This window comes from Mesoplodon bidens (assembly GCF_964165515.1).
Source record: "Mesoplodon bidens genome assembly, chromosome: 2".
Lineage (NCBI taxonomy): Eukaryota > Metazoa > Chordata > Mammalia > Artiodactyla > Ziphiidae > Mesoplodon > Mesoplodon bidens.
In genome coordinates, this window is record NC_138177.1 from 50,980,210 (window position 1) to 51,005,374 (window position 25,165).

General features: G+C 36.1%; 1 protein-coding gene across 1 annotated transcript in view; it reads left to right on the forward strand.

The window, feature by feature from the left end:
• LOC308629588 (zona pellucida sperm-binding protein 3 receptor-like) overlaps positions 1-25,165 on the forward strand; it is a gene marked incomplete at its 5' end in the record, with an annotated part of 57,555 nt that overhangs the window by 3,872 nt on the left and 28,518 nt on the right. Inside the window, 5 exons of the mRNA XM_081257603.1 lie at positions 13,572-13,657; positions 13,828-14,022; positions 15,193-15,375; positions 16,712-16,909; positions 23,785-23,985. Of these exons, the coding sequence (XP_081113729.1) occupies positions 13,572-13,657; positions 13,828-14,022; positions 15,193-15,375; positions 16,712-16,909; positions 23,785-23,985 (863 nt within the window). The remainder of the gene's footprint in view (positions 1-13,571; positions 13,658-13,827; positions 14,023-15,192; positions 15,376-16,711; positions 16,910-23,784; positions 23,986-25,165) is intronic.

The following is a 25,165-nucleotide window of genomic DNA, read 5'->3' on the forward strand; positions in this document are numbered from 1 at the left end:
TTTCATTTGTATTTCTGTAAAAGCCAATGATGTTGAATATCTTTTTATGTGCTTTTTTGCCATTTGTATCCTCTTCAGTGATATACCTGTTCACATATTTTGCCCACTTTCTAATTGGATTATTTGGCTTTTTACTGCTGAGTTTCAAGAGTTTTCTTTTTTCTTTTTTTTTTTTAATATATTCCAGATACTCGTCCTTTGTTGGATATGTGGCTTGCAGGTGTTTTCCTCCAGTCTGTAGCCTGTTTTTTCTTTTTTTTTTCTTTTTTTTTAACATCTTTATTGGAGTATAATTGCTTTACAATGGTGTGTTAGTTTCTGCTTTATAACAAAGTGAATCAGTTATACATATACATATGTTCCCATATCTCTTCCCTCTTGTGCCTTCTTCCCTCCCACCCTCCCTATCCCACCCCTCTAGGTGGTCACAAAGCACCGAGCTGATCTCCCTGTACTATGTGGCTGCTTCTGACTAGCTATCTATCTTACGTTTGGTAATATATAAATGTCCATGCCACTCTCTCACTTTGTCACAGCTTACCCTTCCCCCTCCCCATATCCTCAAGTCCATTCTCTAGTAGGTCTGTGCCTTTATTTCCGTCTTGCCCCTACGTTCTTCAGAACCTTTTTTTTTTTTTTTAGATTCCATATATATGTGTTAGCATATGGTATTTGTTTTTCTCTTTCTGACTTACTTCACTCTGTATGACAGACTCTAGGTCCATCCACCTCACTACGTATCACTCAATTTCATTTCTTTTTATGGCTGAGTAATATTCCATTGTATATATGTGCCACATCTTCTTTATCCATTCATCTGTTGATGGACATTTAGGTTGCTTCCATGTCCTGGCTATTGTAAATAGAGCTGCAATGGACATTAGGGTGTATGCATGTTTTTGAATTATGGTTTTCTCTGGGTATATGCCCAGTAGTGGGATTGCTGGGTCATATGGTAATTCTATTTTTAGTTCTTTAAGGAACCTCCATACTGTTCTCCATAGTGGCTGTAACAATTTACATTCCCACCAACTGTGAAGGAAGGGTCCCTTTTTTCCACACCCTCTCCAGCATGTGTTGTTTGTAGATTTTCTGATGATACCAATTCTAACTGGTGTGATGTGATACCTCATTGTAGTTTTGATTTGCATTTCTCTAATAATTAGTGATGTTGAGCAGCTTTTCATGTGCTTCTTGGCCATCTGTATGTGTTCTTTGGAGAAATGTCTATTTAGGTCTTCTGCCCATTTTTGGATTGGGTTGTTTGTTTCTTTAATATTGAGCTGCATGAGCTGTTTATATATTTTGGAGATTAATCCTTTGTCCGTTGATTCATTTGCAAATATTTTCTCCCATTCTGAGGGTTGTCTTTTCATCTTGTTTATGGTTTCCTTTGCTGTGCAAAAGTTTTTAAATTTCATTAGGTCCCATTTGTTTATTTCTGTTTTTATTTCCATTACTCTAGGAGGTGGATCAAAAAGGACCTTGCTGTGATTTATGTCAAAGAGTGTTCTTCCTATGTTTTCCTATAAGACTTTTATAGTGTCTGGTCCCACATTTAGGTCTCAAATCCATTTTGAGTTTATTTTTGTGTATGGTGTTAGGAAGTGTTCTAATTTCATTCTTTTACATGTAGCTGTCCAGTTTTCCCAACACCACTTATTGAAGAGACTGTCTTTTCTCCATTGTACATCTTTACCTCCTTTGTCATAGATTAGTTGACCATGGGTGTGTGGGTTTATCTCTGGGCTTCCTATCTTGTTCCATTGACCTATGTTTCTGTTTTTGTGCCAGTACCATATTTTCTTGATTACTGTAGCTTTGTAGTATAGTCTGAAGTCAGGGAGTCTGATTCCTCCAGCTCAGTTTTTTTCTCTCAAGACTGCTTTGGCTATTCAGGGTCTTTTGTGTCTCCATACAAATTTTAAGATGATTTGTTCTAGTTCAGTAAAAAATGCCATTGGTAATTTGATAGAGATTGCATTGAATCTCTGGATTGCTTTGGGTAGTACAGTCATTTTCACAATATTGATTCTTCTAATTCAAGAACATGGAATATCTCTCTATCTGTTGGTATCATCTTTAATTTGTTTCATCAGTGTCTTACAGTTTTCTGCATACAGGATTTTTGTCTCTCTAGGTAGGTTTATTCCTAGGCATTTTATTCTTTTTTTTGCAATGGTAATTGGGAGTGTTTCCCTAATTTCTCTTTCATATTTTTCATCATTAGTGTAGAGGAATGCAAGAGATTTCTGTGCATTAATTTTGTATCCTGCAACTTTACCAAATTCATTGATTAGCTCCAGCAGTTTTCTGGTGGCATCTTTAGGATTCTCTATGTATAGTATCATGTCATCTGCAAACTGTGACAGTTTTGCTTCTTCTTTTCCAATTTTTATTCCTTTTATTTCTTTTTCTTCTGTGATTGCCGTGGCTAGGACTTCCAAAACTATGTTGAATAATACTGGTGAGAGTGGACATCCTTGTCATTTTCCTCACCTTAAAGGAAATGCTTTCAGTTTATCACCATTGATAATGATGTTTGCTTTGGATTTGTCATATATGGCCTTTATTAGGTTGAAGTAGGTTCCCTGTATGCCCACTTTCTGGGAGCTTTTATCATATAAATGGGTGTTGAATTGTGTCAAAAGCTTTTTCTGCATCTATTAAGATGATCACATGTTTTTTCTTCTTCAATTTGTTATCATGGTGTATCACATGGATTGATTTGCATATATTAAAGAATCCTTGTATCCCTGGGATAAATCCCACTTGATTGTGGTCTATGACCTTTTCATGTGTTGTTGGATTCTGTTTGCTAGTATTTTGTTGAGGATTTTTGCATCTATATTCATCAGTTATATTGGTCTGTAATTTTCTTTTTTGTAGTATCTGTCTGGTTTTGGTATCAGGGTGATGGTGGCCTCATAGAATGAGTTTTGGAGTGTTCCTTCCTCTGCAATTTTTTGGAAGAGTTTGAGAAGGATGGGTGTTAGCTCTTCTCTAAATGTTTGATAGAATTCACCTGTGAAGCCATCTGGTCCTGGACTTTTGTTTGTTGGAAGATTTTTAATCACAGTTTCAATTTCAGTGCTTGTGATTAGTCTGTTCATATTTTCTGTTTCTTCCTGCTTCAGTCTTGGAAGGTTATATCTTTCTAAGATTTTGTCCATTTCTTCCAGGTCGTCCATTTTATTGGCATAGATTTGCTTGTAGTAGTCTCTTAGGATGCTCTGTAATTCTGTAGTGTCTGTTGTAACTTCTCCTTTTTCATTTGTAATTTTTTTGATTTCAGTTCTCTCCCTCTTTTTCTTGAGAAGTCTGGCTAATGGTTTATCCATTTTATTTATCTTCTCAAAGAACCAGTTTTTAGTTTTAATGATCTTTGCTATTGTTTTCTTTCTTTCTATTTCATTTATTTCTGCTCTGATCATTATGATTTATTTCCTTCTGCTAACTTTGGGTTTTGTGTGTTCATTTAGGTGTAAGGTTAGATTGTTTATTTGAGATTTTTCTTGTTTCTTGTGGTAGGCTTGTATAGCTATTACTTCCCTCTTAGAACTGCTTTTGCTGCATCCCATAGGCTTTGGATTGTCCTGTTTTCATTGTCATTTCTCCCTAGGTATTTCTTGATTTCCTCCTTGAGTTCTTCAGTGATCTCTTGGTTATTTAATAATGTATTGTTAAGCCTCCATACGTTTGTGTTTTTTACGTTTTTTCCCCTGTAATTGATTTCTAATCTCATAGCGTTTTGGTCAGAAAAGATGCTTGATATTTCAATTTTCTTAAAATTACTGAGGCTTGATTTGTGACCCAAGATGTGATCTATCCTGGAGAATATTTCCTGCGCACTTGCAAAGAAAGTGTAATCTGCTATTTTTGGATGGAATGTCCTATAAATATCAATTAAGTCTATCTTGTGTTTTGTGTCATTTACAGCTTGTGTTTCCTTATTAATTTTCTGTTTGGATGATCTGTGCATTGGTGTAAGTGAGGTGTTAACCTCCCCCACTCTTACTGTGTTACTGCTGATTTCCTCTTTTATCACTGTTAGCAGTTGCCTTATGTATTGAGGTGCTCCTATGTTGGGTGCATATATATTTATAATTGTTATATCTTCTTTTTGGATTGATCCCTTGATCATTACTTTTTGTCCTTCCTTGTCTCTTGTAACATTCTTTATTTTAAAGTCTATTTTGTCTGATATGAGAATTGCTACTCCAGCTTTCTTTTGATTCCCATTTGCATGGATTATCTTTTTCCATCCCCTCACTTTCAGTCTGTATGTGTCACTAGGTCTGAAGTTGGTCTCTTGTAGACAGCATATATATGGGTCTTGATTTTGTATCTATTCAACAAGTCTTTGTTTGGTTGGTGAATTTAATCCATTCACATTTAAGGAATTATTGATATGTATGCTCCTATTACCATTTTCTTAATTGTTTTGGGTTTGTTTTTGTAGGTCTTTTTCTTCTCTGTGTTTCCCACTTAGAGAAGGTCCTTTAGCATTTGTTGTAGAGCTTGCTTGGTGGAGCTGAATTCTCTTAGCTTTTGCTTGTCTGTAAAGCTTTTGATTTCTCTGTCGAATCTGAATGAGATCCTTGCTGGGTAGAGTAATCTTGGTTGTAGGTTCTTCCCTTTCATCACTTTAAATATATTGTTCCACTCCCTTCTGGCTTGTAGATTCTGCTGAGAAATCAGCTGTTAACCTTTTGGGAGTTCCCTTGTATGTTATTTGTTGTTTTCCCCTTGCTGCTTTCAATAATTTTCTTTGTCTTTAATTTTTGCCCATTTGATTACTATGTTTCTTTGCGTGTTTCTCCTTGGGTTTAACCTGTATGGGACTCTCTGTGCTTCCTGGGTGGCTATTTCCTTTCCCATGTTAGGGAAGTTTACCACTATAATCTCTTCAAATACTTTCTTAAGTCCTTTCTCTCTCTCTTCTCCTTCTGGGACCACTATAATGGGGATGTTGTTACATTTAAGGTTGTCCCAGAGGTCTCTTAGGCTGTCTTCATTTGTTTTCATTCTTTTTTTTTTCCTCTGTGCTGCAGCAGTGAATGCCACCATGTGTCTTCCTGGTCACTTATCTGTTCTTCTGCCTCAGTTATTCTGCTACTGATTCCTTCTAGTGTAGTTTTTATTTCAATTATTGTATTGTTCATCTCTGTTTGTTTGTCCTTTAATTCTTCTAGATCTTTGTTAAACATTTCTTGCATCTGTTCGATCTTTGCCTCCATTCTTTTTCTGAGGTCCTGGATCATCTTCACTATCATTATTCTGAATTCTTTTTCTGGAAAGTTGCCTATCTCCCCTTCATTTAGTTGTTTTTCTGGGTTTTTTTCTTTTTCCTTCATCTAGTACCTAGCCCTCTGTCTTTTCTTCTTGTCTATCTTTCTGTGAATGTGGTTTTTGTTCCACAGGCTGCAGGATTGTAGTTTTCTTGCTTCTGCTGTCTGCCCTTCCTTCATTTCTTTTCATTTATTTCTCATCTGATCTTTATGATTTCTTTCCTTCTGCTAACTTTGGGGGTTTTTTTTGTTCTTTTTTCTCTACTTGCTTTTGGTATAAGATTAGGTTGCTTATTTGAGATGTTTCTTATTTCTTGTGGTAGGATTATATTGTTATAAACTCTCCTCTTAGAACTTCTTTTGCTGCATCTCATAGGTTTGGGGTAATTGTATTTTCATTGTCATTTGTTTATAGGTATTTTTAAAATTTCCTCTTTGATTTCTTCAGCAATCTCTTTGTTATTAAGTAGTGTATTGTTCAGCCTCCATGTGTTTGTATTTTTTACAGATTTTTACCTGTAATTGATGTCTAGCTTCATAGTGTTGTGGTCTGAAATGATACTTGATACGATTTCAATTTTCTTAAATTTACCAAGGCTTGATTTGTGAACCGGGCTACGATCTATCCTGGAGAATGTTCCATGAGCACTTGAGAAGAAAGTGTATTCTGTTGTTTTTGGATGGAATGTCCTATAAATATCAGTTAAGTCCATCTTATTTTATGTATCATTTAAAGCTTGTGTTTCCTTATTTATTTTCATTTTGGATGATCTGTCCATTGGTGAAAGTGGGGTGTTAAAGTTCCCTACTATGATTGTGTTACTGTCGACTTCCCCTTTTATGGCTGTTAGCATTTGCCTTATGTATTGTGGTGCGCCTATGTTGGGTGCATAAATATTTACAATTGTTTTATCTTCTTCTTGGGTCAATCCCTTGATCATTATGTAGGGTCCTTCTTTGGCTCTTGTAATAGTCTTTATTTTAAATTCTATTTTGTCTGATATGAGAATTGCTCCTCCAGCTTTCTTCTGATTTCCATTTGCATGGAGTATCTTTTTCCATCTCCTCACTTTCAGTTTGTATGTGTCCCTAGGTCTGAAGTGGGTCTCTTATAGACAGCATATATACGGGTCTTGTTTTTGTATCCATTCAGCCAGTCTATGTGTTTTGGTTGGAGCATTTAATCCATTTACATTTAAGGTGATTATTGATATGTATGTTCCTATTACCATTTTCTTAATTATTTTGGGTTTGTTATTGGAGGTCTTTTCCTTCGCTTGTGTTTCCTGCCTAGAGAAGTTCCTTTAGCATTTGTTGTAAAGCTGGTTTGGTGGTACTGAATTCTCTTAGCTTTTGCTTGTTTGTAAAGGTTTTAATTTCTCTGTCAAATCTGAATGAGATCCTTGCTGGGTAGAGTAATCTTGGTTGTAGGTTTTTCCCTTTCATCACTTTAAATCTGTCCTGCCACTCCCTTCTGGCTTGCAGAGTTTCTGCTGAAAGATCAACTGTTAACCTTATGGGGATTCCCTTCTATGTTATTTGTTGTTTTTCTCTTGCTGCTTTTAATATTTTTTCTTTGTATTTAATTTTTTTAATATTTTGATTAATATGTGTCTTGGCAGGTTTCTCCTTCGATTTTTCTTGTATGGGACTCTTCACTTCCTGCAGTTGATTAACTATTTCCTTCCCATATTAGGGAAATTTTCAACTATAATCTCTTCAAATATTTTCTCAGTCTCTTTATTTTCCTCTTCTTCTTCTGGATCCCCTATAATTCTAATGTTGGTGTGTTTAACATTGTCCCAGAATTCTCTGAGGCTGTCCTCAATTCCTTTCATTCTTTTTTCTTTATTCTGCTCTGCAGTAGTTATTTCCACTATTTTATCTTCCAGGTCACTTATCCGTTCTTCTGCCTCAGTTATGCTGCTATTGATTCCCTGTAGAGAATTTTTAATTTCACTTATTGTGTTGTTCATCATTGTTTGTTTGCTCTTTAGTTCTCCCACATCCTTGTTAAACATTTCTTGTATTTTCTCCATTCTATTTCCAAGATTTTGGATCATGTTTTCTATCATTACTCTGAATTCTTTTCCTGGTAGACTGCCTATTTCCTCTTCCTTTATTGGTCTGGTGAGTTTTTACCTTGCTCCTTAATGTGCTGTGTGTTTCTCTGTCTTCTCATTTTGCTTACCTTACTGTGTTTGGGGTCTCCTTTTCACAGGCTGGAGGTTCTTAATTCCTGTTGTTTTTGGTGTCTGCTCCCAGTGGCTAAGGTTGGTTCAGTGGGTTGTGTAGGTTTCCTGGTGGAGGGGACTGGTGCCTGTGTTCTGATCGATGAGGCTGGATCTTGTCTTTCTGGTGTGCAGGACCATGTCCCTTGGTGTGACTAGGGGTGTCTGTGACCCTTTTATGATTTTAGGCAGCCTCTCTGCTAATGGGTGGGGTTTTGTTCCTGTCTTGTTAATTGTTTGGCATAGGGTGTCCAGCACTATAGCTTGCTGGTCATTGAATGGAGCTGCATCTTAGCTTTGAGTTGGAGATCTCTGGGAGAGCTTTTGCTGTTTGATATTACCTGGGGTTGGGAGGTCTCTGGTGAACCAATGTCCTGAACTCGACTCTCTCACCTCAGAGGCACAGGCCTGACACCTGACCTGAGCACCAAGATCCTGTCAGCCACATGGCTCAGGAGAAAAGGGAGAAGAAAGAAAGAAAGAAAGAAAGAAAAAATAAAATGAAGTTATTAAAATAAAAAATAATTATTAAAAATAAAAAAGTTAAAAGAAAGAAAAAGAAAAGAAAGAAAGAAATAAGAGAGCAACCAAACCAAAAAACAAATCCACCAATGATAACACACACTAAAAACTGTACAAAAAAAAAAAAAAAAAAGGAAAGACAGGATCCTAGGACAAATGGTAAAAGCAAAGCTATCCAGACAAAATCACACAAAGAAGCATACAGTGGGACACTCACAAAAAGAGAAAAAGGAAAAAAAAAATGTATCTATATATTAAAAAAAGGAAGAGAGCAACCAAATCAATAAACAAACCTACCAATGATAATAAACTCTAAATACTAAACTAAGATAAACATAAAACGAAAACCAAATTAGATGCAGATAGCAAACCCCAAGTCTACAGTTGCTTCCAAAATCCACTGTCTCAATTTTGGGATGATTTGTTGTCTATTCAGGTATTCCAGAAATGCAGGGTACATCACCTTGATTGTGGAGGTTTTATCTGTTGCTTCTGAGGCTGCTGGGAGAAATTTCCCTTTCTCTTCTTTTTTCGCACAGCTCCCGGGGTTCAGCTTTGGATTTGGGCCCACCTCTGCGTGTAGTTCACCTGAGGGCATCTATTCTTCGCTCAGACAGGATGGGGTTAAAGTAGCAGCTGATTCGGGGGATCTGGCTCACTCAGGCCGTGGGGAGGATAGGGTATAGAATGTGGGGCGAGCCTGCCGCAGCAGAGGCCCCAAGGCCGTGTGACGTTGCAATAGCCTGAGGCACACAGTGTGTTCTCCCAGGGAAGTTTTCTGTGGATCACGGGACCCTGGCAGTGGCAGGCTACACAGGCTCCCGGGAGGGGCGGTGTGGATAGTGCCCTGTGCTTGCACACAGGCTTCTTGGTGGCTGCAGCAGCAGCCTTAGCATGGCATGCCCGTACCTGGAGTCTGTGCTGATAGCCGAGGCTTGTGCCCATCTCTGGAGCTCATTTAGGCGGTGCTCTGCATCCCCTCTCCTTGCTCACCCTGAAACAATGTTCTCTTGCCTCTTAGGCAGTTCCAGACTTTTCCCCGGAATCCCTCCTGGCTAGCTTTGGTGCACTAGCCCCCTTCAGGCTGTGTTTATGCAGCCAACCCCAGTCCTCTCCCTGGGATCTGATCTCCGAAGCCAGAGCCTCAGCTCCCAGCCCCCACCCATCTCAGCGGGTGAGCAGAAAAGCCTCTCAGGCTGGTGAGTGCTGGTCAGCAATGATCCTGCATGCAGGAATCTCTCCGCTTTCCCCTCTTCACCCCTATTCTTGCGCTCTCCTCCATGGATTCGAAGCTTCCCCCACCCCTTGTCTCCACCAGTGAAGGGGCTTCCCAGTGTGTGGAAACTTTCCTCCTTCACAGCTCCCTCCCAGAGGTGCAGGTCCTGTCCCTATTCTTTTGTCTTTGTTTTTTCTTTTTTCTTTTGCCCTACCCAGGTACATGGGGAGTTTCTTGCCTTTTGGGAAGTCTGAGGTCTTCTGCCAGCATTCAGTAGGTGTTCTGTAGGAGTTGTTCTACATGTAGATGTATTTCTGATGTATTTGTGGGGAGGAAGGTGATCTCCACTTCTTACTCCTCCATCATCTTGAAGGTCTCTGCCTGGATTTTTTTTTAATGTTTCTTATTCATCACTGTGCATATGATGACATAATTTTTCTTTTTTAACCTCTTGGTATAATGGACCACATTGATTAGTTTTCAAATATTAAACAAGTTTACCTCAAATAAGTTTCACTTGGATATGGGACATGATGCATCATTATTTTCTCATATTGTTATCTTGATTTCTAATATTTTGTTGAGGATTTTTGTGGATAATATTATGAGAGATATTCATCTATAGTTTTCTTTTTTAGTACTGTGTTTTTCTGAATTTGATATAAGGGTAATGACAGTCTTATAGAATGAGTTGAGAAGTCTTCCCTCCTCTTCAGTTTCTGGAAGAGATTGTGGAAAATTAATTTCTTTAAATGTTTCATAGAATTCTCCAATAAAACTATCTGGGCCTAGACATTTCTTTTTCTGTAATCTTTTAATTATGAAGTCAATGTCTTTAATAGTTCTAGGATTACTCAGATTGTTTATTTTGTTTTTGTTGAACTTTGTGTTTTTCAAAGGATTATTCTTTTTCTTTTAAGTTGTTGAATTTATGAACATAATATTGTTTATTCCCTTATTCTCCTTTCATTGGCTTCAGGATCTGTAGTGAAATTCCCCATTTCATTCATGATATTGGTGAGTTGTGTCTTTTATCTGTAGCAGTCTTACAAGAGATTTATCAATTTTATTGATTTTTTTAAAGAATCAACTTTTTGTTTTATTATTTTCTTATTGTTTCCTGTTTTAAACTTAAGGATTTCTGCTTTTGTTTCCTTTTTTTCTCCTTGCTTTGGGTTTATTTCTTCTTCTTTTTCAAGTTTTTTGAAGTAGGACTTTGGATTCCTGATTTGAGAACTTTTCTATTTTCCTATGTAAGCATTTATTGCTATAAATTTCCATTTCAGCACTACTTTAGCTGTGTACCACACGTTCTGTTATGTTTTATTTTCATTTTTATTCTGTGTATTTTTAATTTCCTTTGAAACTTCCCTTTGACCATGGATTATTTAGAAGTATGTTGTTTAATTTTCAATTGTATGGAGATTTTTCTCTTGTCTTTCTGTTACTGGTTTCTAGTTTAATTCCATTACAGTCAGAACATACACACTCCATGATTTCAATTTTTAGATGTTTGTTGATGTTTATTTTATGGCCCAAGGTATAATTTATCCTGGTGAATTCCTCATGGGTGCTTGAGAAAAAAGGTGTATTTTGCTATTGTTGAATGTCTTCCCTCTATTTTTAATGTGCATTTTTCTATTTATGAGTGACATTGAGCATATTTCACATATTTAAAAGATATTTATATTTATTTATGTGTAAACTGACATCAAGTCCTTTGTTTTTTTTTCAATGTCTAACATGAATTACAATTTGTTTTCTCACTGTGTCATCTTTCCTTTGACTTGTCCTATAGTATTTTTTTCTTGCCAGACAAAAACTATATACTATATATGGTTAAATTTATCAATTTTTTTTAAAAGGGTTTTTGGATTTGAGTTATAGTCAAAAGGCCTTCCTCGCTTGAAGATTATAACATAATTACCTACAATTATTCAACTACTTTTATGGTTTAATGTTACCTAATACAGACAGCTCAGATGCATTAACCGATGTTGTCTTTCCCTAGATGGATTTCATGTTGTCTTGCCATGGTTAATCCATTAAATTGAAAGAACATTTTTAAAAACTATATTTCATTCCCACATGAATATGGGTCTATTTTTGGACTTTATATCCATGCTTTTAGTTTGTCTATATATTCACACAACCAGTTCCTCTGTGTTTTAATTATTGAGTTTTCATATTGTGAACCATTGCTTTGAAGTATCCCCCTTTCTTTTCCCCCTGCTTTTCAGGGTTTTTCTGACTATATTTACTTATTTATATTTCTATATGAACTTCAAAATTAGTTGATTTTTAATTTTTAATAAATTACATTGATTTTTTACACTAATTTTAGGAACGTAGACATTGTATGATGTTGAGTCTTCCTAGCCCAGAATTTGTTATGCCTTTCCATTTGTCCTAGTCTTGTATGTGTGTGTGTGTGTGTGTGTGTGTGTGTGTGTTTCAAGATTGTTTTAAAGTTTTCCCCATTTAGATTTTCCAATTTTTATTATGTTTATTCTTTGGTATCTTGTTTTATTTTTGATGTTTCAAATGGTTAGTTTTATTCTATTATACCTTCAAACAGCTTTTACCTCTATAAATGGAAGCTATGGATTTCTATACATCAATTTCATATCTCAGTTAATATACTGAATTATTGCATTACTTATAATAGCATTTCAATTGGATTCTCTTAGAATTTCCTGACATGCAGTTATATCATCTGAAAATAATGATACTATTACTTTCTCTTTTCTATTTTTCATATTTTGAATTTCTTTTTCTTTTATAATTATGCTAGCAATTTTATCTCAAATAAGAGACTGATACTGGCCATTTCTTTCTTGTTCTCAACTTTAGCAGAAAGGACTCTAATATTTTCCCCCTAAGTTTGGTAGGGCTCTATCTCCACTGATTCCCATTATATTGGACATTTTTGCTAAGAATACTCATTGATTTTTTTAAAATGTCATTTTACTCTCTATCAAGATGACAGGATGTTTTTCTCCTTAGATTTAGTATATTATGTATATATTAATCTGCTCAGGCTGCTGTAACAACAGAAATTTATTTTTACAGTTCTGAAGACTGGAAGTCCCAGATCTAGGTCTGGCAGGATTCAGTCACATGGCCTTTCCTCTGTGCATGCACATGGAGAGAGAGAGAGGTTGAGAGAGAGCTCTGTGGTGTCTCTTCTTATAAGGACCCTAATCCTAGTGAATCAGGGCCTCACATTTATCACTTCACTTAATCTTAATTATTTCCTTATTCCAGATATAGCCATACTGGTATTAGGTCTTCAATATATGAATTTTTGGAGGACACATATATTTAGCTCATAACAATATATTATATATTGATATATTTCCTAATTTTGAAGTTTCCTTTCATTTTTCATATAAATCTATTTAGTTGTGGCATATTTTTCCTTTAAAGTGTTTTTGAATTTTGTTTGTTTTATTCAGGAACTTTTCATTGATATTCAGGGTAAATTGATATTTTTAAAGTAACAAGTCCTGGAAGAATGACTGGGACTTGTTTCAAGAGCAAGAATAATGAGATGATAATCAGGAAGTTAGTGGTTTATGAGAGTAAGCCAAATTCTAGTACAAGAGAATGAGTCAAATTAGAGATCAAAGTAGTTTTTTTTTTAATCAGTAATTTATCTGGATCTTCTATTCAAAGGAAACTATGTAACAGGGGCCCCCAACCCCCAGGCTGGCAACCGGTACAAGTCTGAGGCCTTTTAAGAACTGGGCCGCACAGCAGGAGGTGAGTGGCAGGCAGGCGAGCAAGCAAAGCTTCAACTGCTGCTCCCCATCACTCACATTACCACCTGAACCAACCCCCTCACGACCCCCGTCTGTGGAAAGATTGTCTTCAATGAAACTGGTCCCTGGTGCCAAAAAGGTTGGGGACTGCTGCTATATAGCAAACTCAAGTATACTTTTACTCTGTTTTGTACTGCTTGATTTGTAGCTTCTTAGAGAAGGAAAGTTTAAGTGGAGTCCTAAGATTTTGGATGCAAAATTGTCATTTACTCTTTTTATCAGCTATGAATGTATGCTGTGTAGAAAAAGCTTAAAAATGTGGTTTAAAGAAATGAGTGAATAAAAAAAAATAGAAAATCATCCTTTCTCCTTGATATGATGAAATTTAATTCCAAATTGACCCAAATGATAATTACTAATTGAGAGACCACTATTTTTTTATTTTTAAAGGTTGAATAAAATTTCCTTGCATCCAAACCTTATTAATTGGCAATTTACGTTTAGATTAAGACAGATTTCACTAAAATCTCCGACCTATCTTATTCAGGTATATCTTAGTTGGCTCAACCACTAGTCATTGTGAGATCCGAGATAGAGGAGTTGACTGGAGTGATCCTTTCCCACAATGTATAAGTAAGTAAAGACTGTTTTTGCCTTGACTATAAACCTAAACCATGTTAGGTAATAAAACTTCTGTGCCTCTTTGTTGCTTATTGTACACTCCATTAGAATTTGTATCATGAATGTTAGATTTTAAGGATGCCATCCCTGATTATTTCTTCCTCTTCATTTCCTCATCTCAGTTGCCAAGTGTGAGCCTCCTCCAGCCATCAGCAATGGGAAGCACAATGGTGGAGATGAAGACCTCTACACATATGGCTCTTCTGTCACCTACAGCTGTGACCCTGGCTTCTCAATGTTAGGCAAAGCCTCCATTTCTTGCACAGTGGAAAATAAAACAATAGGTGTCTGGAATCCAAGCCCTCCTACTTGTAAAAGTAAGTCACAATGATGACTGTATTAAGGAAAATGGAATGATTCAAAGACAAACTAATCAAGGCAATGATGAACTCATTCATTTGTTCAACTAAACATATACTATTATTAGTCAGGATAGCATAGGCGATTCTGCAGTAATAATCAACACCAAAATCCCAAGGCTTTTTAATAGTAAAAGGTTTGTTTTTTGTTTGTTTTTGTTATTCTTTTGTTTGTTTTTTGGGCTCCTTTTTAGTGCCCTGCTAGCCTGGGTAACCCTCTAGGAGGCTGTCATTTATATGGTAATCTAGATTGTTTATATCTTCTGACAACTCCCTCACCAAATTTTCACAATCAGTTCAGCAGGGGAAGTGAACAAGGAGACAATCCTTGGCTCATAAATTCTTTGACTTCAAGTGATATATCTCACATTTCATTAAAATCTTTTGGGCTTCCCTGGTGGCGCAGTGGTTGGGAGTCCGCCTGCCGATGCAGGGGACACGAGTTCGTGTCCTGGTCCGGGAAGATCCCACATGCCGCGGAGCAGCTGGGCCCGTGAGCCATGGCTGCTGAGCCTGCGCGTCCGGAGCCTGTGCTCCGCAACGGGAGAGGCCACAACAGTGAGAGGCCCACGTACAGCAAAAAAAAAAAAAAAAAAAAAAAAATCTTTTGCCAGACTAGTCCCTTGTTTCTGCCTAGTGTAAAGGAAATAAATAGGAAATATAGTCTTCTGTTTCTCCTGGAACAACTAGAAATATGGGTGTACACCACATTAATAATGTCAACCCTCAAATATATATTACAGTGCTATTAACTATAGTCACGAGGCTGTACATTACATCCCATGACTTATTTAGAACTGGAAGTTTGTACCTTTTGACTCCCTTCACTCATTTTGCCCACTCCCCATTCCCACCTCTGGCAACCACCAATCTATAATTATAAATTTGTTGTTGTTTTTGATGAGAAAGTTGTAGGACTTTATTCACATTGACTAACATGATGAAACCTCATTTTGCTAAGGTTCCTAGGAACTGAAAGGATATATGTAAGGCTTTAAAATATTTTCTTTGTATCTACTTGATATGTACTTGTATCAGGTCTCCCTGTGAACTATATCAACAATAGCAGTCGCATGAGTATTTCCATTTCTTTTTTATAGCTCAGATGTCCTTCTTATGCTTCTTTAGATGTTGTCTGTCATCGACCACTAGTTCCAAATGGAATCATTGTCTCTGGATTTGGACCCACCTATAACTACAAAAACTCTCTTGTGTTTAGCTGCAAGAAAGGTTATATCCTCAAAGGCAGTCATTTAATCCATTGTGAAGCTAATAACAAGTGGCATCCTTCTCTTCCCATTTGTGAACTCAGTGAGTATGGATCAACAGAGTTCCATATTTGGCATCTAAAGTTATCCAGGAGTATGGGTGTAGCATGCTCACAGGCACAAGCCCACTTAAATCCCAATAGTCATTTTAAATTAAATTAGTACTTTTCTTTAGTTCTTTCATGTCAGAAGTAGGTTTTTTTGCTAGTAATCTCTTAGTGTTATTTGAGGATTTCATATACATATATCATACAGTTTTGACACCAGTGACACCATAGATATTGCAGATTTATTTATTCCTTACAAAAATTTTGCAGTAGACAAGAGTAAAATGTCTCATCCAAAAAATAAACATATTCTGAGAAGTTTTTGAAACATGAAAGTAAAATTCCTTCAAGAGGCCTCCTTTTCAAAATTTGCACAGAGATGCTCTATGGGCTAGTGTTGACCTTGAGACCCTGAAGTTGTAAATGCATATGGATCAGTCATAATATTAATGATACTTATTACTAACATTTATTAAGCACTTTCTATGTATCAAGAATTGTTCTAAGTGCATAACATCAATGAATTCATTTCGTATTTACATGATCCTAAGAGGTAGTTACTCCTTTTGTTTTTTTAATCCCATTTTAATGATGAGAAAACTGAGAGTGATTAAGCACACGTTCACATAGTTAGCTGGGGATGGAAGCCACTGCTACATTGCGGCTTATTCATTCCTTCTGCCATCACAGAAATTAGGTGACATTTTAAATATGTAGTGACAAAATTTGATAAATATGCAACTTGACAGACATGTATCCCCTCTTCAATCCATATGTACCTTTGGCATCATATTGAGTAGAAAAAAAAGCAAAATCCAAAAGTTACATGGGGTAAGATTTAAGGCCAAATCATGAAGTTCCTGGTAACAGTGTCAGAGTGTCTGGGAGGAGGCCTTCCACTGTAATTCCCTATTAGGCAAGGAGACAGTGGAACGTTTGGTTTATCTAGCAGCAAATTTTTGCTGCTTATTCTCAGTGATCCTCTAATGCTTCCCTTGCTGAAATGCACTGACACGTAAGGAGAACTAAGCCCCTGTAGACTGGCCCAATAACCTAGATATTGTGCCTTTCTGCACCATAGTGTGTCCCTCAATAGCAGCCTCTTGATCGCCATGAGCATTCAGTGCTTGGCAATAGTCTACCAGAGGTTGGTGCTGCCAAGTCTGTTCCTGGAATTCCCATTTGCCTTTGCTGTCTGGTTGCTTCCTCAATTAATGTGTGCTATACTTTTTTCTTTCTTTCTTTCTTTCTTTTTGGTGACAGGCTCAATGGGTCAATCTGCCAATCCCCGAAACAGCTTTCTTTTCATCTTTGTGCTTTTTTCATGATCAGATAGTTGTATTGGGTTACCAGACATTCCCCATGCTGTCTGGAATAGAAGAGGCTACGAGCTAAGTAATCAAGAAGTATTTGCAGTTGGGACTGCGTTGAAATATCAATGCAAGCATGGCTATAGACCTATTCCAGATGAGCCTCTGACTGTGACTTGTCAGGAAAATTTCACGTGGACACCATCTGAAGGGTGTGAACGTAAGTGAACTTTGTTTTGTGTACACGTGTGAATGTATCTTCTTTTCCACTGAAAGTGTTGAACACGTGCTAAGATTCTGTACCTTATTTATTTATTTTTTTTTTTGCGGTACGCGGGCCTCTCACTGTTGTGGCCTCTCCCGTTGTGGAGCACAGGCTCCGGACGCGCAGCCTCAGCGGCCATGGGTCACGGGCCCAGCTGCTCTACGGCATGTGGGATCTTCCCGGACCGGGGCACGAACCCATGTACCCTGCATTGGCAGGCGGACTCTCAACCACTGCACCACCAGGGAAGCCCTCTGTACCTTATTGATTATAATTGATTTCTCAAAATATTTGCTTTGAAATACTTTTAGAGTTAATTTACTGGAATCTTTGCAAATTAGTAGAGAAGCTATTTCAAAGGTCATCCTGAAGATTGAGAGGGCTGAAAAATCATGCCCATCCTACTCTGCCCCTTTGAGTTCAGTATCAAATGAAAAACCAACTTGGGTATCAAACTTGAAAATAATGGATCAGCTTTATAACCGGTAAAACTGGAGTAGGGAAGACTACTGAATTATGGTCCAAATCAGATTGCATTCATGGTCCTTGCTTCACCATTTGAGATTTTGGATTGCCTGGTTGAGGGAAAGTCTATGAGCCAGACACTAACAGGATCAGGTGTCTTATAGTTATTGAGACACTACTGAGATTAGAAAGAGCTGGGCCTCCTTATCTGGTCTAGAGAACGCATTCTCAGGAGGCCAGTTCTGCCATAGGAAGGAAGAAAGACTTGACCAGAAATGTAGAGGCTTCTTCACCAGATGAAACTCCCTCATCTCTTCCTCCTCCTCCTCCTTTGGGAAAAGTGAGTGAGGAGGTGAGGGATTGGTGGATGGTATTCTAGTCTTAGGTAGGAATGTCAGGAAATGAGGACAAGGACTCTTCATTCAGACTACTAGAATTCTGTCATTTATAAGTGACATCATGGAGGCCTAGACTATAGGGATTGTTACTCCATACACTTAGATTTTAATATATATGTAAAAGACAGATAATGAGCAGTGGTGGTTTAGGTCAACCTGTTGAGAGATCAATATTCAAAATCAGGAATTAACTAGATGTAATCGCAAAGAATCATATTCACAATATGATTGTGATTCTATTGGGAAATAACAGGGAACATTTTATTAATAAAAGGACAAAATTAAAAGCATACTTAAAGAAAAATAAGAGGGAGAATAAATAGCATCCTTTGGAGGAATCTACCCTAATGAATAGAAAAAAAACCTCAGATATTTAATATATCAGTTTCTTATATATAAATGGATGTTCACAGATGCTTAAAAATCTACTTGTTTTCTAAATTAGGTTTAAAGCTTCACTGATTGTTATGTTAAAAAAAAACCTTTTTACCATCTATAAATCAGAAAATGAGAAGTAGTGTACCCAAGTTATCACAAATGTGCTATATCCATATATTGGTAAATTAATATATATTTATATATTATAATTAACATAAAATAAATATAATTAATAATGAGGTATATAAAAGTTATTTGTAAGTTATACACCTAATATAATGTCAGGTATTACTATGAAAATTTAAGGCTTATTTTCACAAATTAATTAGCTTTGACAGATACAGAGGTAGTGCTAACTATATTTGCAATTAGGGATCTAGAGTATTTTATTCTAAGTTATTTAAAAATAATTCTAGTATTAAAAAGTGTTATCTGAGGGGAAATTTCTACAGCTTTAAAAAATATATTTATTTGATATATATATGTATATGTACATATGTGTGTGTGTCTGTGTGTGTGTGTGTGTGTGTGTGTGTGTATAACTGAATCACGGTGCTGTACACCTGAAACTAACATGATATTGTAAGTCAACTATACTTCAATTAAAATAAAATAAAATAAATATATTTATTTATTTATATTTCCCTTATGTCAGCTTTTTAAAACATTTCAAATTAAGTATTTTTTACAGCTTTTTTGTTTTATTTATTGACATGCAATAAAATGTACATATGTAGAGTAATTCTATCAATTTGATGTATGTGCACCCTTTCAAAATTATCAGTACAATCAAGGTAATGAATATATCAATCTGTCTGAAAGTTTTCTCATGCTTCTTTGTAATTTCTTCCTCAAGCTCTTCCCTGTCCTTCTTCCTTCATTGTCTCCAGAAAATCACTGCTCTGTTTTTATAGATTGGTTCGCTTTTTCTAGAATTTTATACAAGTATGTGCTTTTTTTGTCTGACATCTTTCACTCAGCACGATTATTTTCAAATTGATAGATGTGGTTATGTACATCAATAATTTATTCCTTTTTATTGCTGAATAGTATTCCATGGTATAAATGTCCCACAGTTGTTCAGCTGTTTCCCCACTGAAGGACATGTCAAGGGAAAAACTTTTTACTTACTCACATATTTACCATTTCTGGTGCTCTTCACTCCTTTGTGTAGATACAGCTTTCCATCTGGCATTATCTTCCTTTTGCTTCAGTCACTTCCACCAACATTTCCTATAGTTTAGATATGCTGGTGATGAATTCTTTTAGCTTTATACGTTTGAAAAAGTTTTATTTTGCCTTTGTGTTTGAAAAATATTTTTCTCAACAGAGAATTCTAGATTGATAGTTTTTTCTTTCACTATTTTAAAAATGTTGCTTCTACTGTCTTCTTCTTTAAAAAATTTGTTGAAGTACCACTGGTTTATAGCATTATATGTTTCATTTGTGCAATATTATATTTCTACTCTGTATACACTACAGCATACTCACCACCAAAAATTTAGTTTCCATCCATCATCATACAGTTGACCCCTTTATCCACCTTGCCCTCCCCCCACCTCTTCTCCTATGGTAACCACTACTCTGTTCTCTGCATCTACATGTGTGCTTTTGTTTGTTTTGTTTTGTTCATTTATTCTGTTTGTTTGTTTTTTATATTCCACATGTAACTGAAATCATATAATATTTGTCTCAAGATGTCTGTTGTCAGTCTTGTTTTTTGTTCTTCTCTATTTAGGGTGTCTTTTTTCCTTAGAAAGATTAAAAAAAATTTTTCTCTTTATCACTGGTTTTAAGAAATTTGATTATGATATGTTGTACCATTCATCCAGTTTTCTTTTTGTTTCTTGTGATTGGGGTTTGCTGAGTTTCTTTAATCTGTGGATTTATAATTTTCATCAAATTTGATAAAATTATGACCATTATTTACTCAACTATTTTTTCACATCCATTCCCTTCTCTCTTTCAGGGGCTCTGTTTACACATGTATTAAACCACCTGAAGTTGTTTCACAATTCATTGTAGCTCTGCGTCTTTTTTTCCCAGTCTTTCTCTCTCTTGATATTTCATTTTTGATAATTGCTATGTGTTCAAGTTTCTAAATCTTTTCTTTTGGAGTGTCTAAATTAATATAAATCTGACTGAATTTTTTATTTCAAATACTTATCTGTACGTGAGACAGCTCAACTATGAGTTTTTATTTCTAAAAGTTTAAGTTGGGTCTTTTAAAATATTTTTAGTGTCTCTGCTTAACATGCTCAATCTCTCCTCTATATTCTTAAATATATGAAATACAGTTATAATAACCATTTCAATGTCTTTATTTGCTAATTATATCACCTGTGTCATTTTAGGGTTTGTTTCTGTTGATTGAATTTTCTCTTCATTATGTGTTATATTTTCCTTGCCTCTTTGTATATGTAGTAGTTTTATAGTTGGATGCCAGACATTTTGAATTGGATCTTTTGGTGCTGGGTATTTTAGTGTTTGTTAAAAATCTCCTTGAGTTTTGCTCTGGGATTCAGTTAAATTACTTGGAAACCGATTATTTTGAGGCATGCTTTTTAACTTTGCCTGGAGGGATTGGAGAAGCCTCCTACTGAGACAATATTCTTCTGATTATTCTATCAATACCCCATGAAATATGAGGCTTTTCAGTCTATCTGGTGGGAAGATGAACCATATTCAGTCCTGTGTGAGCTCTAGATATTGTTCTCTCTGCCCTTTTGGGTTCTTTATTGGTTATTTCCTTACATGCAGCTGAAACTTACATGCATCTGAACACTTAAAGGGGATCCTCTGAAGATCAGCAATGCTGTATCTCTGATCAGTCATTTCCTTTTCATCACTCCGCCTGTGAACACTGACCTCTTTGGCCTCTCTGGACTCCCGTCTCTGTTTCTTTAACTCCTTAACAACGTTCAGGGAGAGAAAAAGGCTCTGCCTTGGTTCTCCCCTCTCTGTGCTAAAGCCTGAAAACTCTCCAGACTGTGACTATCAAAGAGCTTTTCTCATTTGCTTCCTCACTATTAGGGATCACTGTCTGTATTGCTTGATACTTAATGTCAAAAAGCATTATTTCATTTATTTTGTCCTTTCCCCCTTTTGTCCTTTTTAAATTGTTTCAGTCTGAGAGTGAATCCTATCCCTGTTACTCCGTCTTGAACAGGAACAGATGTCGAAATAAAGGTTCTAAAGTATGGGTTGGCCAAAAAGTTCCTTCGGCTTCTAAGTAAAAGACACATTTTTCATTTTCACCAAGAACTTTATTGAACAACGTATTTACTATTTTGTTCCACTACCTTCTGCCATTTTTTCAGGAAATTTCATATTCCATCTTCCCCAAACTTTTTATCTTTTTGAGCAAAGGACTGTTCCAGGTGCCTTTTACAGTCTTCCAGGGAATTGAAAATTTTTCCATTAAGAGAATTTTGTAAAGACCAAAATAAATGCAAATCCAAATGTGCAATGTCTGGTGAATATGGCAGATGAATCAAAACTTCCCAGCCGAGCTGTAACAGTTTTTGCCTGGTCATCAAATAAACATGCAGTCTTGCATTATCCTGATGGAAGATTTTACGTATTCTTTTGACTAATTCTGGATGCTTTTCATTGAGTGCTGCTTTCAGTTGGTCTAATAGGAGCAGTACTGGTTGGAATTAATTGTTTGGTTTTCCAGAAGGAGTTCATAATAGAGGACTCCCTTCCAATCCCACCATATACACAACATCACCTTCTTTGGATGAAGACAGGCCTTTGGTGTGGTTGATGGTGGTTGATTTCGCTTGCCCCATTATCTCTTCCATTCCACATTATTGTACAGTATTCACTTTTCATCACCCATCACAATTTGTTTTAAAAATAGAACTTTTTCATTACGTTTAAGTAGAGAATCACATGCGGAAATACAGTTCAAGAAGGTTATTTTCACTTAATTTACGTGGAACCCAAATATCAAAGCAATGAACATAAGCAAGCTGGTGCAAATGATTTTCAATGTTTGATTTGAATATTTTGAGTATGTCGGCTATCTCCCACATGGTATAACATTGATTGTTCTCAATTAATGTCTCGATTTGATCACTATCAACTTCAACTGGTTTACACGACCATGGAACATCATCAAGAGAGAAATCTCCAGCTAGAAACTTCACACACCACTTTTGACACATTTAATCAGTCACAGCACTTTCTCCATACACTGCACAAATCTTTTGTTTTACATTTCTGTTGCGTTTTTACCTTTCTTGAAATAATAAAACATAATATGCCGGAAGTGTTGTTTTTTTCCTTCCATCTTCAATATTACACAAAAATTCATCAATTTTGATAAGATTTTTTTAAATGCACGCTGATATTATCACAATACAATCTAACAAAATTGTTGCGAATGAAGTTAAAGGCAACTAAGCACTACTAGAGCCATCTTATGGAAAAAAAACTGAATGAACTCTTTGGCCAACCCAATAGTTCTTTCTTTTCAATTTTGCATCAAAAAAAAAAATCCTGACCTTAAGCAATAACTAAATTTCATCCTGTGTATTATCTCTAAAGTTGATATAAAACTCTGAAAATATTTATTTCTTCATCCTTGAGAATAGAGAGGGAGAGGTATATATGAGTCAATAAAGCTTTGCCAAGAGGTATTCGTTAATAGGCAGCTCCAATCATTCTGAATGACGTAACTTCAAGGACGATCACCAAAAGATAAATTAAGAATTTATTTATTGTTATTCATGAAAAACATATTGGAAATTATCATTTTATACAGACTTCCTTTAGCACCTAAGTTTTACAACGTTTTTGTTGAAAACTAACAAACACAAGAGTGCACAGTAAGCACACCCATGTAACCACTGTGAGAGATATCCCTGTGGCTCTAACCAGTCACCAACCACACTTTCCTGTCTTATAACAGGTAAATGTTTTTCTGACTTATAACATCTATTTTAGAACTTTATATAAACAGAATGATTTGGTATTTTGTATTTTGCTTCTTTTGACCAACATTTGTGAGATTCATCCATATTATGGATTGAAGTTGTGGTATGTTTATTTTTATGCCTGTTTAGTACTCCCTTGTAAAATATATATAATTTAGTTATTCATTCTCTTCTTGATGGGCTTTTGGATTGTTTCCAGTTTAGAGTTATTAAGAATAATGCTGCTTTTAGCATTCTTGTATGTGTCTTTGGGTACACATGTAACAGATGTGTGCTGGATAAACATCCAAGACTGAAATTGCCCTGACATAAGTATAAACATGTCCATAATTAGAAGATAATGTCAAATTTTTCAAAATAGTACTCTATATGACTTCAGTCCTTGAAATTTGTTGAGACTTACTTCATTGCAAAGCATATAGTTATTTTTTACAAATGTTTAGTATGTACTTGAAAAGTTGTGTATTTTGCAATTTTGGGGTACAATACTCTACATAAGAAAATTAGATCCAATTTGTCAATGGTGTTGTTCAAATCTATATCCATTTTTATACTGATTTCTTGTCAGTTCTATCAGTTCCTGAGACAGCTTTGCATGTCTCCCTGATGATGCCATTAAACATGGGCATCACTTTTTATCTATCAGGGGTATGCTGCCCAACACCAGAGCTGGAGATTATGAGAATCACAAATGAAAGGAGAGATTCTGCTGACAGGTGTGAGTATGCCTATGGACACAATGTTTCATACACATGTGATGAAGGCTATTACCCTGTTTCTCCTGACGGAATGAGTTCATGCCAAGCAGATGGCACGTGGAAGCCTGAAATGCCAGCATGTAAGCAAGGTAAGAATATTGAGAGAACTTTTCATAATTGTTCTACAGATTCCTCATATGGTCCCATTTTGTTCCACAAATGATCAAACTGCTTAAAACCAGGTGGCTTTGGGGTTGTTTTTTCCAGAAATATTGTGCAAATGTGGTCATAGATATTATACGTACCACTAGCACGATGCAAGGCAGCTACAGAACAAGGTTTATCAGTTGAAAAACATAAACAAACAAAAAGTCTTATAAGAAAATTTTCTTGTAAGAGAAAATAGTAGTATTGATAAAATCTTCAAAGTCTCTTTTTCTCATTTTTCCTGAATGTATTGTCTGTAAGCACTATGGTCTATGTTCCAATAAAGAGAGACACCACCTTACAATCCTCTGTATTTATAAGTCGAGGGGGCAAGAAGCATTTATAAACTTATGGAACAATGGAAGCTCCCAGGTTGAGGAAGTGACTTTGTTAGAAAGGGGAGCCTTTGGAGTCTAGTGATTTTTCTTGCCCTAACTCAGTCTTGCTAATTCACCTCTTTGTTTAAATACCAGAAGGGAGAAGAAATGAGTACCTAGGGCTATAAAGATCTGTTTCTAATTAGGTTAAGACACTGGAAATATCATCATTATGGAGATATCTTCATTATGAAAGACTCTTTACATTAACATGATAGAGATTATTGGGTATCTTAGTTTGGGTTACTCTGAAAGCAAAGCTTGAGAAAATGACTAGGGTGCCAGTAGTTTATTTTGGATGCTATAGGATCCAAAAATAGGAAGTAGGATCCTAGGGAGTAGGAGTGAAGGATGAGATTGAGACAGGGAAAAAGAGAAAAGGTGAGTATTGTAAACAGCAGGTGCTCAATTCTTTGAGACCACTAAGTGTAAGGAATGCCTTTCAAAATTGTCTCTCTGAAGGATGGGAGACTGGGATGTTTGTCCACTGCTTTCTGTCCCCCATCAGTTTAGGGTTGCCCTGAGGGCAGTAACTGCCCCCCAATTCCAACTGTGCTTCTCCAACTTCAGAGAAGGCCTAAGGCAGAAAACCTGAGAGATTCACTGTGAATGCTTTCTGTAGAACATCATCAGTATAAATGTGAGCTTGTGTAAATTACGTACTCCAGCTAAGACTGTAATCAGAGGTGGACCAAAGGGATATGACATGAGTACAAAAGCATTTGCTACAGTATACCCTTTACAC